Source organism: Daphnia carinata, chromosome 7 (assembly GCF_022539665.2).
Source record: "Daphnia carinata strain CSIRO-1 chromosome 7, CSIRO_AGI_Dcar_HiC_V3, whole genome shotgun sequence".
NCBI classification, from domain to species: Eukaryota; Metazoa; Arthropoda; class Branchiopoda; order Diplostraca; family Daphniidae; genus Daphnia; species Daphnia carinata.
In genome coordinates, this window is record NC_081337.1 from 8822957 (window position 1) to 8850050 (window position 27094).

General features: G+C 40.9%; 6 protein-coding genes across 6 annotated transcripts; 3 read left to right on the plus strand and 3 right to left on the minus strand.

Moving 5' to 3' along the window:
- Nucleotides 1–4643: 4643 nt before the first annotated feature.
- LOC130703626 (splicing factor U2AF 50 kDa subunit-like) lies at nucleotides 4644–7724 on the minus strand. Its single transcript, XM_057525063.2, has 8 exons — nucleotides 7541–7724; nucleotides 6948–7247; nucleotides 6614–6876; nucleotides 6337–6550; nucleotides 6193–6266; nucleotides 5777–5899; nucleotides 5556–5714; nucleotides 4644–5486 (listed from the first exon to the last, which is right to left on the minus strand). Exons 1-8 carry the CDS (start codon nucleotides 7566–7568, stop codon nucleotides 5187–5189), a joined length of 1461 nt encoding a protein of 486 aa, XP_057381046.1. The 5' UTR covers nucleotides 7569–7724; the 3' UTR covers nucleotides 4644–5186.
- A 245-nt stretch (nucleotides 7725–7969) lies between these two features.
- LOC130703515 (RNA-binding protein 28-like) lies at nucleotides 7970–10366 on the plus strand. Its single transcript, XM_057524982.2, has 8 exons — nucleotides 7970–8117; nucleotides 8190–8358; nucleotides 8429–8883; nucleotides 8937–9114; nucleotides 9181–9398; nucleotides 9458–9607; nucleotides 9673–10011; nucleotides 10069–10366. The coding sequence occupies exons 1-8, from the start codon at nucleotides 8007–8009 to the stop codon at nucleotides 10189–10191; spliced, it is 1743 nt and encodes a 580-aa protein (XP_057380965.1). The 5' UTR covers nucleotides 7970–8006; the 3' UTR covers nucleotides 10192–10366.
- On the minus strand, nucleotides 10281–12414 carry LOC130703689 (casein kinase I-like). The gene is made up of 5 exons (XM_057525130.2): nucleotides 12026–12414; nucleotides 11608–11946; nucleotides 11397–11546; nucleotides 11162–11332; nucleotides 10281–11095 (listed from the first exon to the last, which is right to left on the minus strand). Exons 1-5 carry the CDS (start codon nucleotides 12105–12107, stop codon nucleotides 10608–10610), a joined length of 1230 nt encoding a protein of 409 aa, XP_057381113.1. The 5' UTR covers nucleotides 12108–12414; the 3' UTR covers nucleotides 10281–10607.
- A 280-nt stretch (nucleotides 12415–12694) lies between these two features.
- On the plus strand, nucleotides 12695–14154 carry LOC130703891 (alpha N-terminal protein methyltransferase 1-like). Its single transcript, XM_057525355.2, has 5 exons — nucleotides 12695–12923; nucleotides 12986–13068; nucleotides 13124–13307; nucleotides 13385–13493; nucleotides 13566–14154. Exons 1-5 carry the CDS (start codon nucleotides 12821–12823, stop codon nucleotides 13783–13785), a joined length of 699 nt encoding a protein of 232 aa, XP_057381338.1. The 5' UTR covers nucleotides 12695–12820; the 3' UTR covers nucleotides 13786–14154.
- LOC130703405 (xylosyltransferase oxt-like) lies at nucleotides 13996–16754 on the minus strand. Its single transcript, XM_057524899.2, has 2 exons — nucleotides 14465–16754; nucleotides 13996–14406 (listed from the first exon to the last, which is right to left on the minus strand). The coding sequence occupies exons 1-2, from the start codon at nucleotides 16601–16603 to the stop codon at nucleotides 13996–13998; spliced, it is 2550 nt and encodes an 849-aa protein (XP_057380882.1). The 5' UTR covers nucleotides 16604–16754.
- A 96-nt stretch (nucleotides 16755–16850) lies between these two features.
- Nucleotides 16851–26485, plus strand: LOC130703454 (protein ecdysoneless-like). Its single transcript, XM_057524937.2, has 12 exons — nucleotides 16851–17062; nucleotides 18925–18985; nucleotides 19073–19129; nucleotides 23836–23923; nucleotides 24039–24217; nucleotides 24293–24434; nucleotides 24547–24726; nucleotides 24791–24916; nucleotides 24984–25164; nucleotides 25234–25551; nucleotides 25622–25806; nucleotides 25875–26485. The coding sequence occupies exons 1-12, from the start codon at nucleotides 16861–16863 to the stop codon at nucleotides 26073–26075; spliced, it is 1920 nt and encodes a 639-aa protein (XP_057380920.1). The 5' UTR covers nucleotides 16851–16860; the 3' UTR covers nucleotides 26076–26485.
- Nucleotides 26486–27094: the final 609 nt, after the last annotated feature.

Here is a 27094-nt window from a genome sequence, read left to right on the forward strand (position 1 = left end):
CGAAACAATGAGCCTCCTTGCATAAGGAACCGCTAGCCTACACTATGTTGTCTAGTTGATTAAAGGCTACGAACGTGCGTACAGCAATTCAGCTCACATTTTTTGTTATGAAGATTCTTTTTTTTCCAGTTTTTTAAATGATAGTCCGTTTATTGTTACAAACGCGGCGGACAAGAACGTGTCAAAGGCGGCAAAAAAAGGAAAGCCTAATTAGAATGCGTTAACCGCTTTATTTGAATAGCACGTATACACACCTGGCAGGTAATGCAATTGTGTTACATGGCTTCTCGTTCTACTTGGAATGGCGCCCTTTTGGCTTGATCCGTTGATTACCGACGCGCCTTGGTGAAGTTTGCGATTGAATCAGCGAAAAATAAAACTGTGCGCACCTGAGTGACGGCGTGACTGATTCACGGTGCGTCACTTCGTTAAAGACGAGGCGAAAGAGGGGGGGGCTGTCTGTACAAATTTGGACCTAGCGACCCCCACGAATAGTCTTAATCAGAAACAGTGCATTACATTTCAAAGAATTTCTATAAATTGTTTATCACGTCACTGTTTCACGTTGGAGAAGATTGCCAAAGAAAACATCAAATTCCAAGATAGGCATCGATGTTGATTAATGCTGACGGTACGTTGTTCGCTCGACGTTATACCGTTTCATTCATTGTGAAAGCCTACGAATTTTTGGAAAATAGTCCTGCGAGCTTTTGATTATTGCGTCAGTAGACGATTATGCCCGTATGGCTAGCATTTTTAATATATTTGATTACGTTCAATTCGATAACTTTGTCTCGCCGTTTTCCGGCTTTTCACATTTTGTTGACATCGACCGAACTATTTCAAGTTTTTTTTTCTCGAACTTTATTTGATGTAAAAAAAAACGAACAACGTCGACAGCGTTTCAGACAGTTATACAAAAAGTTGCATTTCAACTTGATGTCGTTCCCGTTATTTTTGAGTGCTTTCGTTACTGAACGTGAAACAAAAAAAAATCCAAACGTCCTTCTCGTTTATAATTTTCCAGTCAGAATGTCACTATTCTTCTTACGTGTATCAAGCGATTTGTACATACTGGCGCTGGTTTCAGTCCCGTTTTTTTTTTCTCTTCCGTCCTTGCTCAACATGAACAGAGGCGAGAAAAAAAAACTAAATTTTGAGCCGGGATTTTGTTTAATAACTAATAAGCTCACATACCGTCACATGACGTGACGTTGTTCCAACTGCTGCTGGCAGCACAATCTCGCGTTTCCGGTCACGTCTAAAAGCCCTTCCGGGGCGCGTGCATCACACAACTCTTGGTACTGTTATATCCAAACTCGGGCCTATATTTTGGCTGCCGGGCAGTACGTGCATGCCCGCGTCTAGAAAAGAAAAAACAGTCTTGTAATATCGTTGTAACGTCCTTAACTTTCTTGTGTTTTTAGCTTTTATTTTCTTTGTTGTCTTGGGAGGATAAAAAACGAACCATCGAAGCAGAAGACAAGCAAAATAAAAATGTATTAGAAAAGAAACGGTTTGTGCAGTCCAATAGTGAAATGGACTGTGTAGGAAGTGGTGCCACGTTAAGTATTTGAAATGGACCAACAAGAAATTCATTTAAAATGAGTCATTCGGCCAGCCGGAAATGAGACGATACAAGAGAACAGTAGCAATAGTAACGGAATCAATAATAATAATTTCTTATCTTTTTCTTTTTTATTCTGTTTCTTTGTCATCGTCCCTTTTCAAGTTTCCGTTTCTTATTCATTTAAATCATTTTTCTTTAGCTCGAATTATTATTGTCTGTTAGTTGGTGTTTTCTTTTGTCGGAGGAAATGAAGTAAGTCGAACAGCTTCATGCATTTCTAGAGCTGCTACCGCTGCTCTATTAAGTAACACCAAACTGTTTTTTACGTACACGCGTTTATACGGCACATTTATAGCAAAGCGAAGAAAGAAAACGTAAAGGTGCTTTCTCCTTACGTATTATGAGCGATACAAATGATAACGGAGACTAGTGATGGCACGTACTGTCACCAGACAAAACCTGCAACAAATGCCCCTTTTTTCAGCCTGAAAAGAGGCCGACCACATTTCTTTTTCCTCCAAAATTATAAACGTATTGTTACAACAGTCCATCTTTTTCCATTTCTTTTGCATTGCAGTCTGCCAACTTTTTAAAGATTTTTCAAAGGAGAAACTCAATTTTATTACGTGTAAATAAAAGATTGCCACTCAAGTAAACTACAATAATAAATCAAGGCAGCTGCTTGTAGTCGGAGCCCTCAAAAATAATTTAACTATAAAGACAGTAGTCTACACTTTTTTATTCAGTTGAAAAACCCCAATTTTTCACGGGAAGAAAAAAAAGCTTCCCGTGTACAGGATGCGATAATTTCATCTTCTTGTTTTTGGTTTTAAGAGAATTCGTCAACTTAAAAAAAAATTTATGTCCTGTTTGTTTTACATCTGCATATCTTTCAGTGTTTCGATTCTTTAGAAATACTTTGATATGGCGCTTGAACTGCGGTAGAGCGCCGCCTGTGAATCATGAGCAAAACATTTGTACATTTCTTACGGGCGACACATCCGAGGTGGCTGTCACCCAGATGGTATGATTTCTTGGCGGTTCAGTTCAGGAACTAACGAAATGCCGTGAAAGAAAATGTGAAAAAAGAAAAAATGCTGCGACCAATTTGTAGAATGCCATTTTTGAGTACGTTTACATTAAATTCCTTGATTCGTTTCGAGAAGAATAAAAAAACATGGAAGATTTGTTTTTTAATTTAATTTTTCCTTTTTGTTTTTACAATCTTCTTCTGGTTGCAATATTTTTTGTTTCCTTTTACTGATTGCACAAAAACGAAAGAGTTGTCGGGATCGTTAAAAATGCTGCTGAAATCCAAATCGAATTGTTACGAGACCATCATCTTTGCTACGTAATTTTTTTTTTCTTTCCTTTTTTGTCGGTTTCCAACTCGTTTGTTTGTTTTTCTTTTCAAACCCAAAATTCTATTTTGTTTGTGTCCAGTTGTACGTGAATATGTACATAGTCAAATTCCAAAAATTAGAAACGTAAATGACTTGGGGTGATTGCACGAACACCGCAAAAATCCCCATGCCAGAAACGACCGCGAAGGCAAGGTTGTTCGCTTTTTTTTTTTTTTTTTTTGCTTATGAAATATTTCACAACCACCTGCGTTAATTTCTCTGTATGTGTCTGTAAGTGTTTTTCTCCTTTCGCCGTTTTTCCATCGCCAAATCACTGACGGTCAACCGTAAGTCCCTCGCCCAATCTAGTGGCCACACACAGACATTTGACATCGTAAAAGAAAATGGACACAATGTCTGCCAATTCACGCTGCTATTTCGATTTGTTTTATTTTTACAACAGGCTTATTGTAGTGAATGCCTTTAAAGGACACCATTAATTCTGATTTCCTTTTAGTTTTTTTTTAGCTGCAATACGTATAGTATAAGAGGATTAGGAAGGGCACGACTGTTGGCCATGCAGACTGAATTCATTCTCTTTCGTGTTTTTTTTTTTCGAGAAAAAGAGTTATAGCGCAAAAGGAAGTATTTCATTTGCACTATTAAGAACATTTTATAAGATAAATGTGCAATTGTTTACCGCAAAAAGACGGAGAGAGGGGTAACGCGTAAAAAATTACTTTTGGCGGTTTGCATCGATAAGAGGAAACTAGCCAAATCGTGATTCTATTTCACGCTTCTTAAAGACGAAAATAAATATTTCAAACGACAATTAATATGTCTAGTGAGGACGTGATAGTAATATTATTATTTTTTCTTATTCTAGGGCCGCCAGAGAACCCAGCACCTATCGGCGACAAGACGCAACATTCAGAAATTCGTACATGGTTCTAAATAAGAAAAGGCTATTACACGAAAAAGGGACATAACAATTTAATCTCAATCGCATCACTGGAAAGACAGGTAAGAAGTTCAGCTCTATTCAAACCTAAAAATATGTGTGCAAGAAATGGCTCGTTCGGGTCAGTAGCGATCATCATTCGGTCATTTACGTATTAACAAGCCTTTGGTTCACGCTCATTATTATACCTATGGCTATGTATTGAGATCACGCTTATCCCACGGTTTTTTTTTCCTCCGTTCGATGCTTCCCTGTCTCCCACGAAATGCAACTTTGAAATACTTGGCCAGTGTTTCGGTTTCCAGATTGCTACATGTTATTAGCCCCCCCACTTGCCCTTAGCCTACTGGGGGGACAATAACCTAGCTGGGCAGATGCTTTGGCAATTCACAATCCCAAATAGTTTCGTCTCTCGTTAGTTGATTACATTTTTTTTTACCCGTTGCCAACAGAAAACAGTCGTTGGAGACCCAATTTGGATGCGTTTAAACTGCACACGTTCTTATACGTCTGTAGTTATAAAAATATAATTAAGTGGGTTTAATTTCGCCAAGTCGTCGATAGTCGTAGTAAGACCAGTTGGTGGTTCCGCCAGTATGCGACCGCAGGTTATGCCGGTCGTTTTCGATACAGTATTTGGATAGCAATGATGGTTGGTGGGAGATACTGCAGCTTTTGTTTCCTTACACTTGAATTATCGTTCAAAATTAACGCTCCACCAATTTTTTAAAATTATGTTTTGTGTGGAAGAGAGCCGCCATCACTTCCATTCAGTTTAAGTCATATATTGAGTTTTTAAAATACCGATTTTTTCCTAAGAACTTCAGGTGTTATCGTAGTTCGAAGATCTTTAATGACGAACTACTCAAGAACGGACGATTCAAGGTATTGACCAATTTGGTAAAATAAAGAATGAGGAAATACAGATTTGATATGAAATTGTTGGACATGGTACCAATGATGGGCCTTTAATAATGGAATGATGTGTGGCAATTTAATGCTACCGCACATGTGTGTATCGGGAAATGTGGTTGAACAATTCTACACAGTTGTTATTTTTCGCCGATATGCCAAACAGATAGGTGGGGAAATCGATTTGACACTAAGTATGAAGAAATCCATTAGGAAAATGAAAAAAAAAGAAAACAAGTTAAATTCAAAGAAAATCCCGCATGCCGCATTGACGTTAGATCGTATCAAACGGTAGCTAGTCATGACGTATTTTGCTTGATCAAAAATAAAAAAAAAAGGGTGAAGAAAAGAGCGCACTTAGCAAATCCTTTCCTTTCTTCATGAGGAAGGCCGTCATGGCTCAGAAGTCCCGCCGGTGATAGCGTTCCGGTTCGTAAAATGACGTGACGACGATACGATTGGCGAACTTACGCCCCGTCAGGGCCTGCTGGGCTTTGACGCAATCGCTGACCGAGACGAACTCGACAAAGACCTTGCCTACACCTGGTACATCGTCGACGCCCTCTAACGGCCTAGGGATCTCAATCGAGCGAACAGCGCCGTGACGGTTGCATTCTTCGCGAATATCATCCACAATTTCCTCGTATTCTTCATCGTCCTTCAATTCCTCGGGAGTCACCATGTTCAACAGACAGAGGACCTATTACGAAACAAAACTCATTTACAGTTAACGAAAAAAAAAAAAAAAAAGATAAGAACGATAACACACCTCTGTCGGTTGACCAGGACCGGCTGCAAGATTGAATCCCGGCACTTGGATTTGGACTGGCATCTGGGCGTAGGCGGCGGCGTTCTTGGCTCCAACACTGGCTCGCTGAATGATGATCTTTTTGTCTCCTAGCTGCATGCCGTTTAACCCGGAAATAGCCTAAAGAGATAGATAAATCGTCAGAGAAAAATCAAAGGGAATTGGAAGTACAAAAATTATACTTGATCGGTGACGGTGACGTCAGCATACTCGCAGAAGGCGTATCCCTTGGATAACCCCGTCGCCGTATCTTTAACCAAGTTAAATGCTCGGAGTTGTCCAAAAGACATCAGCAGTTCCTTTACCTAAATTCGAATGAGACAATTTGCGTGCGTGCCTAGAGTCGACCTTCAAAAATAACAATCTAGGGATCGATGGTGGGGAGATGTCAGAAGACGGATCAAGGTTGTGGTTTGAATAGGTAGGCAGTTTTAAGGATCACGTGACCACTGTTTAGGGAGAACGAAAGAAGAAGACATTCATCAGAATCGATTTTGCTTCAACTTGACGCTCACATATCCCATTTTTTCTTTCTTTTTTTTAACTCTCCCAATCGAACACACATGTTACAGTCACATCTACGAATCAGGGAACTTACTTGTTCTTCGTTTAGATAATTAGGCAGTCCACCGATGAAAAGCTTATGCGGAGTATCCGGAACGATAGTACTCACTAGGCACGAAAAACAGTCATTACAGCCATTACCAAAATGTATGCTACTTAATATTGTGTTAATTCGTACTTGGACCTCCACCACCTCCTCCTCCTGCTCTTTTTTCGGTTATACCGCCGGTCATGCTACCAGGAGTCGTTTCGGGACCTCCTCCTCCACCTCCACCACTACCACCTCCAGGGGTCGGGTGGTAATCATGGGGTCTGCGAATCTTCAAAGTCTGGCCTTTGAAATTGATACCGTCAAAGGCCATGGCTTGAGAAGTTTCGTCTATTGATCGGAACTATAATTTGAAATAACGAACACATTAAGTAACCTTAAACTTGCATCGATCAGTTCAACTTACCTCCAAGAAAGCAAAGTTCTTGTCCAAGTTGATCTGGCAAGCTAGAATTGGTTGACCAGGGGCTTGTGACAAACCAGACAAGTGCATTTGCTGATTGAAAAAATCCATCATTTCCTCCTCGGCAGCGCGGACATCAGATACTCCAAACGGAATATTTCCAACATACAATCTTCTGGCTTGTCGAGTGATGGTATTACCCACTACTGGGACCTGGACTTGTGGGGCTACTTCTGTCATTATATTCGCTGGAATTTGTCCGGCAGCTGCAAAAAAAAAATACAGATTAATATTAATTATCAACGGTGAAACATTATTACGCTTAACTTGACAGTACCTTGCATTGCTTTGTATTGCATGGGTGTGATGTGCTCAAAGCCAATAGGGGGAATATCCCAGTAAATAGAAGGCTTTCTTCGGCGCTGCTTTTTTACAGGCGAACGACTCCTTTTACGTTCACGGTCTCGTTCACGGGATTTACTGCGCTTTTTCTCCTTCTCTTTAGATTTGGATCTCTTCTTTCTATCGCGAGACCTGGAGCGTCTTCTGTCCTTGTCCCTATCTCTTTCCCTATCTTTGTCCCTTTCCTTGTCTCTTTCTTTGTCTCTGGAACGGTCACGGTCTCTCTCCCTGTCAACTGAAAAATTGTTAGAAACTTTAGTTTAGATACACAGGTTTAAGCTATAGCTATCTTAGCTATTCATGGGTGGATGTACTTTTAATATCTTAAGGTTATGGTGTTTATACAGTTGCTTATCATATTTTGCTTAGATATCCTTCTTACAGGAATGTGGATTTTTCTAGCTAAAATATAAACAGATCATTCAATCATTGTTGTACGATTCCAACCATCATAAGGAGTCCGTCCTTCATAATCAATGATTGGTTTTGACATGAGATTCATAAAATTAAAGTAAAAAAATAATAAACCTTTGCGGTCATCCTTGTCTTCTCCCATGGTGATTATGCAGATACAAGTTTAATATGAAGACACGATAAACACAGCGGGGGAAGGGAGAACGTAATCTTGGCTGATTTTAACAAAGTAAATTTCACCGTAACTGTGAGCCGGTATAGTTGAGAAAAAGGCTAGGTAAATGGCGTCGACTCTACTTCTCGACGCACGAAGGCAACGCTGTTACTTATTTAAGTTTTTGAATTACTGTTTAGATGGCACGTTAAAAACGCCTATTTTCTACTTAAAATGACAAGTTCTAAAAAAAAAATTCATCCTTAAAGAGAATTTGTTGTGTAGTATTCGCTGGAGTCTTAATTCTTAATTCTCAATTCTGAAGGACGAGCATTTAAATAAATGGCAAGTCTGTAGTCCTCATTTTTGACGTGTTCGTCTGCTAGTGTAGGAATTAAAAAGACAAACACGTGCATCGTTTAAAAAATGGACGATCCTTCAAACAAGAAAAAATCTGTTGATAACAAAACCAACGCGTCAAAGAAAAAGAAGCCCAACAAAAAAGGAAGAATAATTATTCGCAATTTGTCTTTTAAAGTAAGCCAGAAACCTTTCTGTTTTTACTTTTGTACATATCTCGCTTACAACACCTTTTGAATTTCATAACAGGCAACAGAAGATGCAGTGCGAAATTGGTTCTTGAAATATGGAGAAATTGAAGATGTCAAATTATTAAGGAAACCCAATGGTACATTGGTTGGCTGTGGTTTTGTCCAGTATAAAACTGTTCCTTGTGCGGCCAGGGCGATTAAGGAATGCAATGCAAAACCATTCTTGGGTGAGAAAATCTGTGTACTTCAAGGTTAAAGAAAGGAGTTCTGACATTTAATGCTGTTGTTGTTTTTTAGGGAGACCAATTGCTGTTGACTGGGCCATCCCCAAGCAACAGTATGCTACTCAGAATAAACAAACTGAAGATGTCCAGACACCAAATGAGAAACCACTGGCTGAAGGTAATGAAACAAAAGAAAACTCTGATGAAGAAGACTCTGATGAGGAAGAAGACAAAGCTTCAGACATTAATGCTGAGGAGGGCTCAGATAGTGAAGTTGAGAAGGGCTCGGGTGATGATGAAAATCCTAATAAAGAGAAAAAAAATATCTGGAAGGGTGATAGTGCTGAAGTAGAAAGGAAAAGTGATGTAGGAGAAGGAAAGACGCTGTTCATTAGAAATTTGGACTTTACAACCACGAAAGAATCCTTGAAAAACTTCTTTGAGGAATTTGGCAGTGTTCACTATGCTTTGTTGTGTGTGGATAAAGTTATGGAGAGGCCTAAGGGCACTGGCTTTGTGAAATTCAAAGTAAGTTGTCTATTTTGGAAGAAAAAGCTATTTGATACATTTCTTTTTTTTAGGATGCTGAATCGGCTCAAAAATGCCTAGACGCATCTCGTAATCCTTATTTGCAGTTGGATGGCCGCGTTTTAGACGTTGTTCTCGCAGTTACTCGAGAAGACCTAGAAAACAAAAAACAGGAGGCTGAAAAGAAAGAACATAAGGATAAGAGAAACCTATTTCTTGCACGCGAAGGATGTGCGTAACCTATTGAAATTTTCAACAGTAAAATATCATGTCTCACGTGCTCTTCGTTCTTTTTAGTCATTAGACCCGGAACCTTAGCCGCCCAAGGAGTTTCTCCAACTGACATGGCAAAGCGACAACAAAATGAGCTTTGGAAAAAACAAATGCTTCGAAATCTCCACATGTTTATTTCACGTGAACGCCTCTGTGTTCACAATTTACCACCGTCGCTTTCGGATCAACAGTTGGCAAAACTTTTCAAAAAGCATTCCTCTCCAGATGCTAAAATCGTAGAGGTATGTATACTTTGAGATACGTGAAGCATAGAACTTGTGTAACCTTTTATATTTTTAAGGCACGGGTTATGCGAGATATGAAAGTAATTGGTGAAGGAAATATACACCCCTCTAAAGGGTATGGCTTTGTAACATTCACAATACACGAAGACGCACTCCTCGCATTGCGTAACATTAACAACAATCCAACTTTATTTTCAAAAGACAAGGTAATATCCCGTCATTTCTACTTTTTGAGATATGTTTAACTGATAGATATTCGGTATGTTATTAGCGTCCTATTGTTGAGTTCAGCGTGGAAAACCGTGCTGCTGTAAAGGCCAAACAAAACCGTGTACAAAAAAGTCTCGAAAACGTTAAAAAGGGAAAGAATGACAAAACGATCCCTAGTGGCGCGTCTACAGTTGATTTACCTGTGCAAGAGTATAGTGGTGCCAAAGCCGATCCTAAAATAAAAGGACTGCCGTCGCATCGAGGACCAAAAATTCGACATCGCAAACGCCCTAGTGCACCTGACGCGGATAGTGTCCCGGCGAAGAAACCGAAAATTCGAAGGAAAATGTTCAAAAATCCTGAAAACCGCAAAGCTTCAATGAAGAAGAAAAGACCGGAGGTAAATATTAATTGTTTAACAAATGATCAGATTTGGTAACCAATAATTTGAATGCAGGGTGTTGGTTCCAAAACAAAAGCCGTGAAGAAAAAAATCGGTACACCTCGAAGTGGTAGTACTGCTTCTAAAGTAACAAAAGCTAATGCTGCTGGAAAGAAAGGCAAATGGTTTGATTCGTAAGGTTAAAACAATAAATAAATTGTTGACAATCATTCTCCTTCGTTGCTGTGTTCGGTGAATTGTTTCTCCTGCTACAAGCGGAAGGCGGCTGGTGTTTAGAAACCATTTGTATTCCGATAAGCTTGTCGCGTAATTTACAGAGGTGTGACAACATACACATAATTTTTTCTCTTCATTCATCATTTCAACTTCAAAAACACAAGTTTCAAGGCTGCGACACGTTACGAAGAGCAAATCGAGAACTGAGGAGAGGGGGAGGGGATGCAATAGAGTGGCAAGATCAGAGGAAGAGAATGGATGATAAACATTTACAACAAGGGTTGGTCGTACGTTGTGGTAACAATAACCATATTTTCATGACTCAATTGTTACTCTCGATATTTAAAAAAAGCCTGCAAATCATTTCTTTCATTTTCTCACTGTTGGGTACGAGCCGCACGGGAACGGGCAGCCCACGAAGCGGACGTGGCAGGTAGAGGGTTGGTTGGATGCGAAAACGAGGGCCGTGTTGGGGCTGGTGGATTGGTCGCTGGCTGTACGGGTCTTTCAGGTGGCAGAGTTGCTGTCTGACCCACCCACTGAGCGATGGGTGTATTCCGGTAGGCTCGAGCTCTTTGCTCTTTATCTTCAGATGATGCAGCCACGTCAACGGGCATTGCTACTGGGTTTGGTGCGACGGGGAGGGCTGAATTAGCTGTTGCTAACCCATTACTGCTACTTCCGTTAGCTCCAGAGGCTGGCTTCTGGGCTCCACCAAACTTGAGCATATTCCAGTCAAACACGTAATCGTATGTGAAACGTTGCCGGTGAAACAGGTTGCGGAAGAGGTGTCGCAAGTATGGATAATCTGGCTTTTCCTCAAAGCGTAACGACCGACAATAGTTGAGATATGTGGCGAATTCAGCTGCAAATAAACACGGAAGTTCGAGGTTTAATCTATAATCGAAGCAATGTAGAACCAAAAACTTACCGGGATATCCGCGGCAAAGTTCTTCGACGGATGTCGACATTTTCTTCTCTGAAATGATTTCATACTTCTGTCTCTTAGTGGCTGCACGCAAACCTTGCCAGGGAAGCGAGCCTCGGTTGAAATACATTAACACGTAGCCAAGGCTCTCCAGGTCGTCGCGTCTACTTTGTTCTGTTTTGAAATAGTAAAATTTTTAATATTTGCAATGCACCAATTGTTGCCAAGCCATTCTTACCAATTCCAACATGTGTGTGAATTGAAGCATATCTTGCAGTTCCAGTCAGGTTTTTATTCTCTCGGTAGGGAATGTGGGCATTGGTCCGAGCATCGCGGTATTTTTTAGCCAGACCAAAGTCAATGATGTAAACAAGGTTACCTCTTTTACCTAGAAAACAACAGAACTGTAAGGTCTGTAGGTAGGGAAAATGTAAAATAGTAGAACTCACCTAGTCCCATAAGAAAATTGTCAGGTTTAATATCTCTGTGGATGAAATTCTTAGAATGGATATATTCAATTCGGCAAACAAGCTGATCAGCCAGGAGGAGAACTGTTTTCAGGGAGAATCTTCGGGAACAAAAGTTGAAGAGGTCTTCCAAGCTTGGTCCCAAAAGTTCCATCACCATGACATTGTAGTCTCCTTCAGAGCCACACCACTTTACAGCAGGGATTCCCACCCCACCCTGCAGCATTTTGTAGAACCTTGATTCTATATGGAGTTGGGGATGCTTGGTTTTTATGCATTCTAACTTGATGGCAACTTCTTCCCCAGTAGCAATGTTGGTGCCTAAATGTGAATTTTGCATTGAGACTAACTGGTCCAAGACATACACAGAAAAGAAAACATGTAAAAAAAAACAACTTACCAAGATAAATATCACCAAATGAGCCACTGCCAATTTTGCGTCCCAACCGATACTTGTTACCGACTCGTAATTCCATAGTCATCTTAAATATAAATGGGCAGATGCAGAAATGAAGTGGTAAACAAATGGAGGGCAAGGCCAACAAAGACAACTTCTCTTGCCCGTCACACTGAAGCTTACTTTTTGAAAACCAATTCGAGGACGAAAAGCAAAAGTAATTCAGTATAAAGACGAAAGATTTCACAGCTGATCAAACTACTGCATCCTCTCGGTGATTAAAACAAAGATGTTTTAGAATTTTGTGGATAAACAAGAGAGTTTCTCGTTAGAGAAGGGACTCACAAATTTTGCTCCAAAAAAGAAAGAACTTCAGGTTAGGAGAAGGGGAAGGGAAATTTTCCCGTTAAGAAAAAAGGGGGCTGACTATGCCCGTAGCCACAGCATTGCCACTCGTTGATTGAAACTAGAAAGCCGAATATTTAAAGGGGAAATTAATTTTTGACAAAACAAAAGTTAGTCAAACTTATGATATTCGTTGCAACTAAATCCTTATAAAGATCTTGAATTGAGTGTCATTATCAAGTTCTGTAAAAATTTTTTAAAAATTTTATTTCAAATTTGGCATTCTGATATGTTTTGGATGTTTTGACATTTGCGCTTATTGGGCCTTCGTCCTCTGTCCTACTTGGCTTTCACTCCAGCACCGTATAAGGCTGTTGAATTTGATTTTATTTACCGGGAAATCAGTTTGTGTACGCTTGCCCCGTGTAAGCGAGAAAAGTACTTTCGAGGGGAATGGATATTGACGCAAATTCTGGTTTCAACAACGAAGTTGATTCAAAAGAATCAGCCTTTTATTTGGATGCTGCCAAATATTGGGAGCAAGTTCCTCCTACAGGTATTCCAGCAATTTATTATTGTTTCTGTACATATTTTTTATTGGAATTGAAAAATGTTTAGTTGATGGAATGTTGGGAGGACTATCAAGCATTTCAGATATTGACCTTAAAGGATCTCAACGTTTTCTGAATTCTATTTATCAGGTAATTTTGGTGATTGGGATTTATATGTTAAAGTTATGTTAGTGAAGTTTTCTAGCTTGTTGAATGTCCAGGCAAAGAAAGAGCATTAGATGGTGGAGCAGGAATTGGACGGGTTACACAGGGTTTCTTAATGAAAAACTTCTCTGTTGTAGACTTAGTTGAGCAGGATAAACACTTTCTAGAAGAAGCCAAGAAGTCTTTGAAGCCAACAAATCACAGAGGTCAATTTTTCAATATAGGTATGTAAATTTTTCAAAGTCTCTTTTTTTTAGTTAAAACAAAATTTAAACAAATTCTGTGAAATGATTTTATTTAGGATTGCAGAAATTTACACCTGAAGTTGCTGTTTATGATATTATTTGGGTGCAGTGGGTATTGGGACATTTGACTGATGACGATTTAGTATCATTTCTTAAACGTTGCAAGTGAGCATACAATGTTACATTGTATAAATTATATCCATTTCTTAAAGTATTTCTGTATTTTTGATCTATCAGATTGGGTCTCAAACCTAGAGGTCTTATTGTTTTGAAAGAAAATCTCACTTCAAGTGGTGAGGTAGAGATGGATAATACTGACTCATCTGTAACCAGGCCACATGCATTGGTTGTTGATTTGATCAAGAAAGCTGGACTCCGTATTATTAAAGAACAGAAGCAGCAAAGGTTTCCTTCTGACCTATACGAAGTGCGCATGTTTGCGATACAACCAGTGTAAAAAGGATAAGAAGTACTAGAAAATCAATGCTGGTATTGTTTTTTTGCCTGAAAAAAAAGAAGGAAAAAGGAAATACTGCTACAGCAAATCTAAAGCACTCGAATAGCAAATTGAAAAGGCGAGGACAATTATGAAACATTTGTTTGGCACATATTCTTGCCCCTTGACAACGATAAAAGGCAAAAACGATCAAAGGGTAAACAGTAACACTTATAGCAGTTTAGATTTTGGATCTTGAGAAAAAGAACTCCAATCCGTGCTTAAACACGACTGCCAGTCATGAAATCCGATGGTCGCACAATGTGGTGGCTGATCCTTGTAACAAATATCTTGAATGGCATAATATTCTGCAGTCATCTTATCCACAAATTTCGATATGTCTTTTTTCATTAATAATGCCTTTTCTCGGCGATAAATTGCCGACTTAGCATCAACAGGTAAATACTTTTCCCACACCTTTTGAGATTCACTGATCCTGGTTTCAAAATGTGTGCTTTGGTAGCCAGCCTGGGGAACAATTAGAAACTCAGTTGTGGCAATTTTTTTCCCATCATAGATGACAGCAACTAACCACACCCCCGGTTTCAGAGGGTGGTCGATTTCCAGATTTTGATTGCCCATCTAAAGAATTATGAAAGTTCAAAACAAAATTTCATGAAAAACGAGGAGCCTACGTTACCTTAGACGCATCCGTCACATTTACATTGTGAACGGCTCTTACGTTGTCGTCCGGGTCGAACCATATTAAATGAGCTAACTGAGATGCTGTAGTGGTATTGATATGACCGGTCCATTTATAGGTTACAGTTGGTTTAGACGTAGAAGTGAGCACACCCAAACGGTTTCTGAAAATTTGTTCTTTAGGGTCGAAATCCGAACCGACTTGTAGCGTACTAAGAATTCTTGGGGATTCCATCAAGTGAGTTGTCTTGGTAAGAGGCTTGACTAGTGCTTCAAATTCGACGTCTTTTTCATCGACTTCAAAGTGTATCAGGTCGCCCACATAGTGATCATGCCGAAAATAGGACGTGATGGCAACAACCCGGCTTGGCCTGAGGCCTGGACATTCCGCAACACTGTTTTGTAACAACAGCGAAATTGCATGTTTCGCCAGGCTAAGCGCAACGGTTAAAAGAGCCGGATTAGGCTTCGGTGTTAGGTCGGCTCTATGGTAAGCGCTTTCCCAATAGCAATCCAAACCTGGGTAACTTAATGAAGCGTTCGTTAACTGTTCTTCCAGACGATTCATCACGCTCTGATCAATGGCTGCCTCAAACTTGCGAGCGAAAAACACTGTAGATTTGGACATTACTGACGTCAGATGAGTCCAATCTGCTGTACGGAAAACCATCGGTGAGCAGCCACACCAATCAACAACATGACGGTGCTGACAAAGACAACCTTGGCTCCTCCTCCAGAGTGTCATTCTCAAATTATTGTCTGCGTAGCTGTCACAGAATTTCGAATTCAGGATAAGAACGTGAAAAAAGGATTCGGCCGGCAGGAGGGTGTAACGATAAAGCTCTTTGAGCCCACGCAAAAGTGGGTCATTACTATAAGAAGGTGAGGTAGCAAACTCAACGACTGAACGCGCAAGTCCGACCCAGTCAGATCCACCATCGATTCGAATACCAGCTGGTAGATTGCGGTCACCCACTCGCCACATGCGGCTCTCACACTGGTGAAATACTCTATCCAGTCCTTGCTTATGGATGAATTGCCGGGTTTGCCGCCCATGCGATTTAAGAAAATTTCTCCCGGGATTAGCAGCCAGCAGGGCTTCCAAACTCTCGATTGATCGCAGGGGAAAGTCAGATTCGCTCAAATTGAAAACAAATTGCCATTGACTATCGATCTCCAATAACTGCTCCATGGACTGGAGTAGAACGTCAAGTAAGGAAACTCCACCCCATATGGATGACTGCCGTTTTCTGCTTATTCGGATATTAGGATACCTCAGCTCCAGTTGCAGTAAACTGCGGAATAGGAAATCTTGTCTGGCATCAACATGGATCAAATAAACATGATGTGGCCTATATATGACTCTGAGAAGCCGGGTGACTTGTCTCAGCGCACGACCGTTCAAGGTCAAAATAAACGCTATTTTGGCAGTACCATTGACGATCGGTGCTTGCAATTTTGCAGAATCTCTCGTAGGAACTCCTGAATCGAATATTTCCGTCGCGTCTACACCTCCACAAGTTTGACTAGATTGGCCATCGCAAGGAACGCTGCAATATGTTCTCGTAAGAAGATGCTCTAATGACGGCTTTTTGTTACCACAGTAGCATTCTTTGCCATTGTGAGTACCAGCATACATAAATGCTGACTGAGCACAAAGGTCAATGCACTTTTGGTTGGTCAATCCTGGGAGTTTGACACCATATGAAGAGAGCAGCCTTGACTGGTTATTATCGTGGAAACAACCTAAAGAACTTCCAGGAACAGAATCCTTACGGGGACAATAATTTGGTAATCTTTCAGGTACCAATTGATAATTTTTTAGTCTGCAGGCAATATCACTTAACTCTTCTTTGCACTTTTTTGTAGTTGCTCTCTTGATAGCTGAAAGAGCAGTTTTGCTCAATATTCCACAAGCTGATTTGCTCGAAACACTAGGTTCCTTCTCATTCACAAAAGCTTGCTGAATTCTTGATGAGTCTGAAGATCCAAATTCAGTAGGGCCGTCAGTATCCTTAACTTTTGCCAACAAATAGAACACAAGTAAACTTTGAAAGATGAAAGCCATGGCTATCACAAGTAGGAAATACGTCCGAAACTGACGACACATGAGGCAGCGGAGGAAATTCTGCGTCATTTTTGCAACAACTCTTTCCACCGATCGTCAATTTTTGTACAACAACCCATCTATAGTCTAAAAAGGATATGTCTAGGTATCGGATGCTACAACAGATATTTAATATCTAATCAGACAGTCCACTTTAACGGCTTAACGGCTTCCTGTCGATATTATGTTTTGTCGTCTGCCGGTCGACTAATTTGGTTCCTGGATAACATTTGCAATAACCACCGTTAGATGGCTATGGCCCCGCGAGGCGATTCTTTCAGTTAGTCATGGCGCAGACTAGTTCGCACGTGGATTCTGAAGACACCGTCGAATATTGGTTATTTCCCAACATATCCGAAGATGGTGACCAATTGCAAGAGCTAGAAGCATTCAGAACGAGATGTTTCACCTTTATTCAAGATCAAAGTCAAAACTATATTTGGCATGAGGACTCTATCAACTTGAAAGTAGTCACCAAACGGACAGCTGGTAAATATACATGTATGCCCCTATAGCAGTATTTGTCCAACGTAGGAGATTCGTGTCTCTTTGTGCTTGCCTGCCACCACTAGATAACGGTGGGTTTCAATCACTCGGTTTCCTTGGGTTCGTAATAATAACTCTTGGCTCTGGCGCCTAACACCGTACAGTGGGGGTGCGGCCATTGTCATCATTCGGCCTTGAACGTCTGTCTAGGCTACAGTTTTCCTTTTAGTTTATTTTGATTTTTCTTTTGTCATGATGCCCTGTGGTGGGCTAAAAAAGAATTTCGAGAGGGGGGTGAAACATTTCTTTTCCTTTCTTTTTAAACGAGGGTGAAAGTTTTCCTCGTTGGCTTCTCTGACGACCATTTTTCTAGGTACAAGGTTAAACTTGGATTTGTTCGCCGTTTTTGATTGGATTTCTGTAGGGAAGATAACGATGGTCAGCTGTTGAATAACTTAAAAAAAGAGGGGAGGCGAAGGTTTTTAACTTTTTTTTCAAAGAAAAGGAGGAGCTTGAGGGCGTGGGGCGAAATGAAACTGTTTTATGCTATTCGAAACTTGTTTTCTAAAGACAATTTCGTAGATCATCTCTCTTTTTTCTCTAGCAGAGATTCAAGGCCAAATGGCTTATCTAACCTCAAGTTAATAATAATATAAAAAGAAAAGCGGTGCGCCCCTCACACACACAAAAATCAGGTTTCTTTTCTTTCTTATGTCTTGTAACTGTTGTCTACGATATAGATGGCAAAAGAGATAACAAAGAAGAGAGTAAGAGGCAAAAGAACTAGGGTCGTCCCTTGAGCAGGAACCATTTTTGCCTTCACTTTGTGTGGATTCCCTCTCCCCGACCATCACCTGTCTGATGGTCGATAATGATGACGAAATGAAATAGTAGTAGCCGCAGCTAAAAAAAAAAAAAGGTTTTCACTTTGTTGGGGGAAAATTACTTTTTATTCTTGGTAGAACCCTCTTATAACAGCTGTTACGTCATCAACGGTTAAGGTCACAATAGGAATGTTTTCAGGAAAAATACCAAAGTGCAAATTTCGTACTTGTAGTAGAGCGAATTTAAAAAATTCCATTAGCCGATTGGCTTGTGAATAATCATTTTTTTAACGTCAAGTAAGATTTAGTTGATTATATTGAAATACAATCAAGATGCCGGTTTTTTCCCCTTTTTCTTTCCTTGCATGATTAAAGTGTCCCTGGTAAGATTCTTCGATTTCAAACTGTACCTTGGCCCAGGTGTGGCTCGACACCTGGGCTGATCCGGCTTCTCGACTACCTTAACTCATTGAAATTATAATGCGTTTTTTTTTGTTCTTCTTCTAATTTAACATTCTTATATTGCGCATTTTTGTTTCCTGGAATAACAGTACTTTTGTTGTTCTATCATGTCACTACACACACATTGTTTATTGGTATCGTAGTCTAAAAATTTTTTTCTTGGTGTTGTTGTGGGTGTACGTTAACGCAACGGGCTAATTCCCCTCAGGTGGGTGGGGAAGATTTTGTTTTTGCTATTCCTTTCCTCTTTATTTTCTTTTTTCTTCGTGTTTTTCTTCTTCTACCATTGGGCGTTTTTGCTGTCTTTCAACTGGAATAGAGTTAACTTGCAATTAGGACTCAGGCAACACATAACGGAAAGACCACGGTTCTTCTCAAACGGCTCAGCGCTCGTCAAACTCGGCACTCTCATTGACAGTTACTTCCCCCGATATGTTGTATAATTTGGGGGGGGGGGCAGACCAACATTTCCGAATGCATACACGCAAGATTAATTGTCTAGTCTTTGTTGAATATGCAATGTTTTAAATTTAAAAAAAAATTATATCGAGAAATTTATTTCCTTTGTTCAAATTTCAGGAGATAACCCACCACATCTCTACGGGAAAACTCGTTATGGCTGTAACGTCGAGGATGAGTGGTTAGTTTCCGTTGTTGTATTTCTCTTACGTAATCAAAATGCTAATCCAAACGCATTGGCCATTTCCCCCCCACCCGATTTTTTAAGGTTCATCGTCCACCTGCTTCGCAGCTTCTCCGTGACCGAAAATGATGTCGTCATTAGGTGGGTTTTTCCCTGAGGGGTTTGCAATTTTAACATTCGCGGAACTTGCGGCTATAAGTTGTTTAATGAGACTATGATCAACACGATTCTTTAGTGGATTTCGTGTAAATCGTAAAATCGGAATTACCTGTCAATGAAGGCTGACCCTGTTTTCATGGACAGCCTTCAATCGCTTCCCGAATGTAGCTCCTCTTCTATTTTCTGACTTCCACTTTTATGTGCGTATATGTGCTGTTTGTACACACATAAACACACAGCAGGTAGTGATATAGCCGGCAAATCTTTCTGCCTAATCTTGGAGTGCGTTCTTGACACGGTTTCTGGGTCGGCGGAATCAGTCGAGAAGCGTCCAACATAAACGGAAGGAAGTTGCGCGTGTGTGTCTGTCCAACGAAATATGGAACACGGCGCTATCGACGGGGTGGCAGGACATCCGACCTTGATGTCGGGGACATGCTTTATAAAAAAAAAGGGAAAGAACCAAAACAAAACAAAATAGACGTCCCTTCAATTTAAGGCACGTTACTGACAAACACGCATACATTTTTTTTGGAAGAGCGTCTAAAAGGCGGAGAGTGTGCTTGAAGGTTGCCCTTCCATCTACGATTCAAGGGCGGTGATCATTTTCACCGGCCGTGACCATGCGCCAAGGGCCAAGAGTGTTATGTTGCATTGAAACATAATCGCTATAGGCTCACCGATGACTGCTTTTAATTCGCCCGCCCCGCTACCATCCGTTTTCTTTTTTTCAACGTGATTATTTTCAGCTTTTTTTTTTTTTTTTTTTTTGAGAGAGAATCGTTGTATGTTTTAGTGGCGACGGCGAAGCGTCAGGACTAGGTCTCTATCATTTCGATGAGAGATGATGATATCTACAAGGTCGTAAGATGAGAGTGAGTGAGCGAGAAAGAGACTCTACATTCGTGGTTGTGTTTTACCACCCGACAGCGGATTCGACGACTTGGCAGTCTCCACCAGTCACCCAAACGAAAGGCCCAAGGTCGGATGACGGAATGGAGCTGGGCAGCTGAGAAAAATCAAGGACCCTCACACCCCTCACTCTAGAACGTTAGTTTTAGCTGCACGATGCCTTATATGGTGCTCACGAAGACTCTACAACTTACTCATTTTCTCCTTGTTGTCCAGGACGATGTGATGGAGATGCAAATGAGATGACCATCTCGTACTGCGTTACGTCATCCATCAGTCAGTATGTCAAAACCATCAAACTCGTAGTTTCGTTGCGCTAGCTGCGAGAATTTCGTTTTCGGGTCTGGCAAAATACCTTCGATAATTTTTCTTTCCCTTTTGCATATTGACATTGCCTCACGACATTCCATGGCCGCCACGCTTTATCTGTTTAGTTGTAACTGGAATCCATGGTCACTTGTGTGTGTTACTACTATTACTGTTCATCCATCGAGAGAGTTAGAACCGCAAAGACCGGACCACAACGCTCACACAACCGTTTCTAGGAAACAGATTCTAAACCTTATTCCGCTTTACCGATATATACTTTGCCGAATTTTGAGCGCTTCCGGATACTACTACTGGTACACTTAGTAGTATTCGGTTTCTATTGTCGGCTAAACAGCTTTAGACGTTGGAATTTCCTGTGCCGTTTTTTTTTCCACTCTAGTTCCTTATTTTTTTTTTCTTTAGATATTTGTTTATAGTTTTGCCTTGTAGGACGTGAACTTGGCCATGTTAGTTTCCGAAATATGCTTATTTATGTGGGTAGCCTGTTTGCGTGTCTGTGTTGTGTGCTGATTTGCCCGAAACCGATCCATACCGGCACTCCATCTGCGCCCTTGATTATATACCAGTAAGGTCAGACGAGAGCCTTGAAGACAGGAATTCATTTACGTCTCCAGGTTGATTGCGTAAATGTAAAATTTTTTTTTCTTTTGTAATTTAGTTCTTTTCATTTTTTTTTTTTTTTTTCGTTCAGCTATTTTTTCTTTCGCGGTCACAAAGACAAATTTCTTGCTCAATGTCTTGACTTATTTTGGGGATGCTGTGGCTATATGCAGTATATAGTAATAGTACGTAGTGAGTCCACGTGGAAAATTGGATAAAAGCGGCATCGTCAATCCCCTGGCATTTTTTATGCGTCTGTTAGAACGGCCGGATCGCAGGCCAAAGCCGTCGAGAGGTCATTGACTTGTGTGCCTTCTTTTTTTCTTTTTTCTTTTTTTTTTTGTAGCTCACCATTATTATTGTTATTTTCTTTTTGTTGTTGAAAAAGCCGGGCGCGGAAAATTCGAGAAATGGCTGCAACATCAAAAAAAGAACAAGAAAATTTTACAAAAAAATAAAAATCATAATAATAAAATTGAAAAGATTGTGCCGAAACGTGCGCCAGAGTGCATTGGCCACGAACGAAATAGTAACCAGCTAACCCAGTGGCCCTTTCGCTTCACGCTAGTAATCAGAAAGCTCCTTTGTTGTGGTTCCTTCTTTCTTTCTCTTTCTCCTTTTCCTTCTTCTTTTTCATACCGAGATGTTGTTGTGTTCTTGGCTATGGGCTATAGGACTTTTGATGCTCTTAACATAACGGGATCTAACAGACCCGTAAGAGTGTGTGTGTGTGTGTGTGTGTGTATCTCTCATGAACGGCCGGCCTCACGAGATGCGCAGACACCGTTAGATCGCCGCGTTCGAGGGATTGGAAAAGGGTGGAGTTTCGCCCTTTTCTAAATGCCGCCCAGGCGGAGGCAGGGCATGCAGGCGGGCAACCGGCTGGGTGAACGGGTCAATGCTATTAAAATAAGATTGAAACGATTCAACCGTTCCGGACAGTCTTTGTCTTATGGGTGTGCGTTGGTTCTGGGGGGGGGGAGGGGTAGGAGGAGGAGAAATTACGGTCTTCGTGTCACAAGTGATTCAATCAACAACGGACTCATGATGAGGGTGACGTGACGGAGCAATGAACGAACATCGTGACGTCAGCCGCTCTTCGTTCGCCTTTATTTTATTTTTTGTAATCTTGTTGTTTTCGTGTTATTTGGGTTTTTCGTCTGCACGTTGTTATTGCCGCACCTTTTACGAAGGCAAACTTATTTTGAAATGGGAGAAATAGAAAACTGGTACGGCCAACTGCGTCGACAACGTGCACTTGTTTTGTAGCGAATTCAAGATTCCGTCATAACACAGACAGCATAGCAGTAGACGCACTACGTGAGACTCCCTCGGGATAAAAGATAGCTTTAGAATGGCGCAACAGCTGCGGAAAAAAACCTACCTACTACAACTACTCCTCTATACGTCCCGACGCCCAAGAAAATAGAACATCGTCGTGTGGACGGAGAAGAATTTGCGTCGGAGCTTAAAGCAACAGAAATAACGCGCAGCTCTTTTATTCGTTCGTTTTAATTTTTTTCAATAGGGGACGAGGTTATGAATCATTTGCATTCTTCGACGACACTTTATTGAGTATGCATGTGTTGATTTTTTCCAGGTTGGTTAAGTCTGTGAGACCAAGGAGGCAATCGTTTTATTCTCCTGCATTTCAACCTTGGCTCTGCTTACGTTTGTAGCTCAAAGTGTCCATATTCTCGGACACGTCTCAGGTGTAGTATAGAAACCAAAGTCCATCGTATACGGGAAGGTATGTTTTCGACGTAATGTTTTTGGGTTTTTAGAGGGGGGTCTTGTGTAATGGTAATCAAGAAAAGCAAGCTCCTGCAGAGGCTGTACGAGCTCGACGGTGAGAAACCTAATCTTTTTGGCTGGTTTTGTGCATTGTATACAGCGCGTCCCTGAAGAAAAGCGGGTCATTGCCAATGAAGTACGCCTCTTTTCAAGGCCGGGGACGACCCCCCAAGGCCGAGGTTTTTTGGGGGGGATCCATCATACGCGCCAGTCTAGTCGGCCGCGGCTATAGCAACGGCGGGACTGGTGAACGATTTATTCTTTCTTTCTTCTCTTTTTCGATTTTTTTTTTTCTCTCTTGAGTCTATGCTGTACGGCTTCTAACCGCCGTGCTGCAGCGCTGGCGCACTGCGGCCGGGCTTCCGTTTGACCTTGTCGGCTGTTGTTTCTCTCTCGCTCCTGCCTCCCCTTTCTTCCCCCTATTACCTCCCACCCCACCACCACCGTCCGTAGCCCGCCCCCTCCTCACCAAACATTACACCCTCCCCCTTGCGCCGGCCCTGGACAGACTAGTCAAAGGCAACTCTAAAGGAAGGTGCGGGTCCACCTGAACTGCTCAGTTCTCCGCCGAACCTCCATTCACGTAGACGCAACAGGAGCTCTCCGATCCTCCTTTTTCCCTCTACTTCCATTCCGATCTTTGGTACATCAGCGCCACCGTGCTATTTTTAATTATTCGCTCATTCTCTCGCGAGGAAGTCTCTTTCCTAATCCCCACACTCGATCTATTGTTTTACCGTGAATCTCGTTGATTACTTTTCTAATCTTCAACATGTCACCAACTTGCTCCAAGTTGTGCAACTGCTGGCTCTGCCGCACTCGCAGTTAATCTCTTAAAAAAACACATTCGCTCTTGCAATCTGGTAAGCATCTACTGTGGCATTACAATCGTTAATTTGTGCAATTTCTACAATCGTTAATTTGTGCAATTTCTTAACTTTCCGTTAGTTGCGAGGATCCGTGTCTTTTCCTTTACAGTTGTTTTTTCGAGCGCTCGAGACATTAAAATTCTAACCAGTTTTGTTGTCTATTTTTCTTTATTTCCGTGATAGAATTGTTGATTCAGATGGTGAATTCCTGCTGGTCGAAGCTGCCGATAGTCTTCCGCGTTGGGCCAACCCAGAAACTTGCATCAATCGGGTAAGCCATTACTAGCACAACATTGTTCTTTTCTTTTTCTTTTATTCATTTTTCTTTTTGTAAGGCGGTCTGAATGCTAAATGTTTTGTTCTCCTTTTACATTAAATGTTTCCAGGTCTTCATTCATGTTGGCCAAGTTCACGTGATCAGTATAGCCGATCGTCCATCAAGTATCACTCCTTTACCGTCAGGCCAGCCTTCACTGATGGACGCTGTTCATATTGTCCGTTCCATGCCGCACTTGACCATAGCACCCTCTCCTATCCAAGAGCCAATTCGACAACGCATTGACAAGTAAGTTTTAACTTCAAACTTTAATAAAGGCCGTTCAGTGTTTGAAGGTAACGCTTTTCATTTTCAATTTTTCAGGTGCGTCTCACAGATCGATTCCAGTCTTCACCGTTGTAATGTCTTCGTCCCTGCTGGTGTCGCCGCTTTATTACAGTCTTATCCAGCATTGATAGCGCCAGCGATCCACGCATTCTGCCAGCGCGATGCTTCCCAACTGCAGGTACTGGAAAAGCACCCCGTCCGTTTAAAATGCCTCTGGCTATCAAGGCGTATTAGTTTCACCTTTTTAATATATCTTTTTTTTATTTTTGCCGTCTGTTCTATCCAAATAGGTTATTCGTGCGATGCGTTTCTTTCCGCCAGAAACCAGAGTATGGACTTCAGTGACATTCACAAAATGTCTGTACGCCATGCTGGTTCACCGAAACTACCAACCAGATCATAGGACTGGTTGGACGTTACCACCTAATGGCGATCCCAAACGAACGGGGTCCGAACTTGGCATGAAACTCGTATGTCATTTTAAAATTAGTGTTCCGCAAACATTCTGCTAAAACCTTGTTTTTATTTTTCTAGGCCGTGGGATTCGAATTATTAGCAAACGAGGAATCCCTCCACCAACAAGGAGGTGACTATTCTTTGGAAATGGATTCCCGTTGGATACGTTTCTTTAATACCCTTAAAGAAAAGGGTTTTTTTCAAGTAAGTTATTTGCGAAACTTGAAAGCACTAATATTTAATATAAAATGAATTTGGTCTGGTTTTGTAGGATTTCCTAGAAAGTTCACAACCGTACAATGAGCTTTTAGAAAAAGCCCGAGAATTTTATATGAACAGCGTAGGTGTGGAAGGCCCAGCGAAAAAACCTGTTATACTACGATTGATGCAATCCGTTTTTGCCGATGCTGAGAAATTCAAAAAAGAAGAAACTCATTTACCTGCGGATGACGGTAAGCGTTTCACGCATTACAATTTGATAGACGCGATTAACTCAACATTATTTTCATTGTGCAAAACAGATGATTCCTGGTTGTCTGTTGATCCTGCTACCCTTGATGAAATCCTTGGCGATAAATTCGGTCTGTTAGGAGTTGATGATGACGAGGCCAAGGCCGAAATTTTGCCTAAACTTGAAACCTTCCTCCATCGGAAGTCAGACTATGAAGGTCTTACGCCGTCCAACGGCAGGAAGAAATCCAGAAAGCTTTCGCACCTCGCCCCGCCCAGCGCCTCAAGGAAGACGTCAACGCACTCCAACACTTCAGACATGTCCCAACTCTCTAATCACGTCGGATTTGATCCAGATTCTTTCGCATCTGCAATGCAGGGGATTCTCGGTACAAAGATTTTTGCTATCACTTCGGATCAGAACTTAATAATGAATGATATTTAATTTTTGTTCACCAGATTTCGCTTTACCGGAAGACAATTGGGACTTGGAATCAAATTCTTCTTGTTTGAGCAGCTACAGTGAAGAAGAAGAGGGTGAAGAGTTAGTCGATAAAGAGATGAACAATTATATGCAAACAATGGATCAAGAGTTGTTAAGCACAGATGTCCTTCGTACCTCTGTGGACAACCCTACCCGCAAGGTAAATTTTTCCAAAATTCCATGCCTAAACACCTTAATTATCAAACCATTTTTTTTATCGCTCTCCAGGAGTCAGTCATGAGTGAAGGTTGTGAGAGTTTTAGCGACGTTGAAAATTTTCAACCCGTAAAAATAGACTCGGCTGCACTTGAATCCCTTTTGGCTTCCTATACAATGCAGCGTGGCGGGCCTGGTCCAGCATCTATTTTGTTGAATCAGTTAAATCTTCCTAGGAGCCAAATCTCGGCAAGTAAAAAGCAGACCGACTGAGATGTGTGGCTCTTGTTTTTTCTCCTCCCGATTTCTTCCATCTTTCTTTCTCCAATGTAATTATTCTTGATGTCTCTTCATCTGCTATATGTCCTCTTATCCATACGATTGGGTGATTTGAGGTTTAATTTATTATTACGATTCGTATTCAACCTTTGATAATTTTTTTTTCCTTCCTAAATCTCGGTCCCTCAACTTTTCGAATCTGACACATTTCTCAAAGCCAGTCGCTGCTATCCCTCTGTGATACACAACGCGGTGGAGGTGGTTTGTATAACGGGACTTTTTTTTTCATTTCCAGCTCCATTCCTAATACATTTCGGATTTATGTATTCGCCTCTTGTGTGTTCTTCTATATCATTTAGCGTAATTGCTGCTATTTCAAAAGATACACCAGGATTCACACTGCATACCTCTCGTAAATTAAGTCGATAACAAACGAAATGACTCCGTGGGGTCATTACCTGAGCAGACGCGAGGCACGGGCTGTCCCTAGACCTTGTTCCATATAGAAGAAAAAAAATTTAGCCATTTCGATGTTGGACATAATTAGCATTTAGACTCACAAAACATAAGCTCTTTAGGTTCGCAACTCAACGTGTTATTTCCAGTCATGTTTGAAACCATTAAAGCTACCAAAGAAATCAGGGGTCACAATTGCGACAACTATAAGAACGAAAGCTATAAGACCTATTAAAAAATACATCTTATTTTCGTGAACAGCACTCCATTCTGCATCGAAATCATGTGTTTTAAGCAAAATTTAAAATTTGGCCAAAAATGAAAAAGTAAGAAGGCTATAGCCTTCGCACTTTTTCAATTTTCGTCAAATTCTAGATTTACTTAAAAATACATTATTCCCATTTGAAATTGATCGCTGATCATGAAAATCGGGTAAATTTTTATATTAGGCTTATACTTTTTGAATAAATCGTAAAAAACAGAAGCCCGGCTTATTTTGTCGGGCTTAAAATTTTTTGCTATTAAAAAATAATATCATTAGATCTAGATAACTAAAT

Excerpts from the sequence above, each read along its gene's own strand:
- LOC130703454 (XM_057524937.2), top strand. The coding sequence starts at position 16,861 with ATGGCGCAGACTAGTTCGCACGTGGATTCTGAAGACACCGTCGAATAT. Across the intron at positions 24,218-24,292 it reads ATTCGACAACGCATTGACAA|GTGCGTCTCACAGATCGATT; the intron begins GTAAGTTTTAAC and ends TCAATTTTTCAG. Across the intron at positions 25,165-25,233 it reads TCATTTACCTGCGGATGACG|ATGATTCCTGGTTGTCTGTT; the intron begins GTAAGCGTTTCA and ends TGTGCAAAACAG.
- LOC130703689 (XM_057525130.2), bottom strand. The coding sequence starts at position 12,107 with ATGACTATGGAATTACGAGTCGGTAACAAGTATCGGTTGGGACGCAAA. Across the intron at positions 11,333-11,396 it reads TCACACACATGTTGGAATTG|AACAAAGTAGACGCGACGAC; the intron begins GTAAGAATGGCT and ends ATTTCAAAACAG. Across the intron at positions 11,096-11,161 it reads ACTTTGCCGCGGATATCCCG|CTGAATTCGCCACATATCTC; the intron begins GTAAGTTTTTGG and ends GTTTATTTGCAG.
- LOC130703405 (XM_057524899.2), bottom strand. The coding sequence starts at position 16,603 with ATGACGCAGAATTTCCTCCGCTGCCTCATGTGTCGTCAGTTTCGGACG. Across the intron at positions 14,407-14,464 it reads ATGTGACGGATGCGTCTAAG|ATGGGCAATCAAAATCTGGA; the intron begins GTAACGTAGGCT and ends ATAATTCTTTAG.
- LOC130703626 (XM_057525063.2), bottom strand. The coding sequence starts at position 7,568 with ATGGGAGAAGACAAGGATGACCGCAAAG. Across the intron at positions 6,877-6,947 it reads GCAATACAAAGCAATGCAAG|CTGCCGGACAAATTCCAGCG; the intron begins GTACTGTCAAGT and ends TTTTTTTTGCAG. Across the intron at positions 5,715-5,776 it reads ACGTCACCGTCACCGATCAA|GCTATTTCCGGGTTAAACGG; the intron begins GTATAATTTTTG and ends CTATCTCTTTAG.
- LOC130703891 (XM_057525355.2), top strand. The coding sequence starts at position 12,821 with ATGGATATTGACGCAAATTCTGGTTTCAACAACGAAGTTGATTCAAAA. Across the intron at positions 13,069-13,123 it reads TTCTGAATTCTATTTATCAG|CTTGTTGAATGTCCAGGCAA; the intron begins GTAATTTTGGTG and ends GAAGTTTTCTAG. Across the intron at positions 13,494-13,565 it reads TCATTTCTTAAACGTTGCAA|ATTGGGTCTCAAACCTAGAG; the intron begins GTGAGCATACAA and ends TTGATCTATCAG.
- LOC130703515 (XM_057524982.2), top strand. The coding sequence starts at position 8,007 with ATGGACGATCCTTCAAACAAGAAAAAATCTGTTGATAACAAAACCAAC. Across the intron at positions 8,359-8,428 it reads CAATGCAAAACCATTCTTGG|GGAGACCAATTGCTGTTGAC; the intron begins GTGAGAAAATCT and ends GTTGTTTTTTAG. Across the intron at positions 8,884-8,936 it reads CTGGCTTTGTGAAATTCAAA|GATGCTGAATCGGCTCAAAA; the intron begins GTAAGTTGTCTA and ends TCTTTTTTTTAG.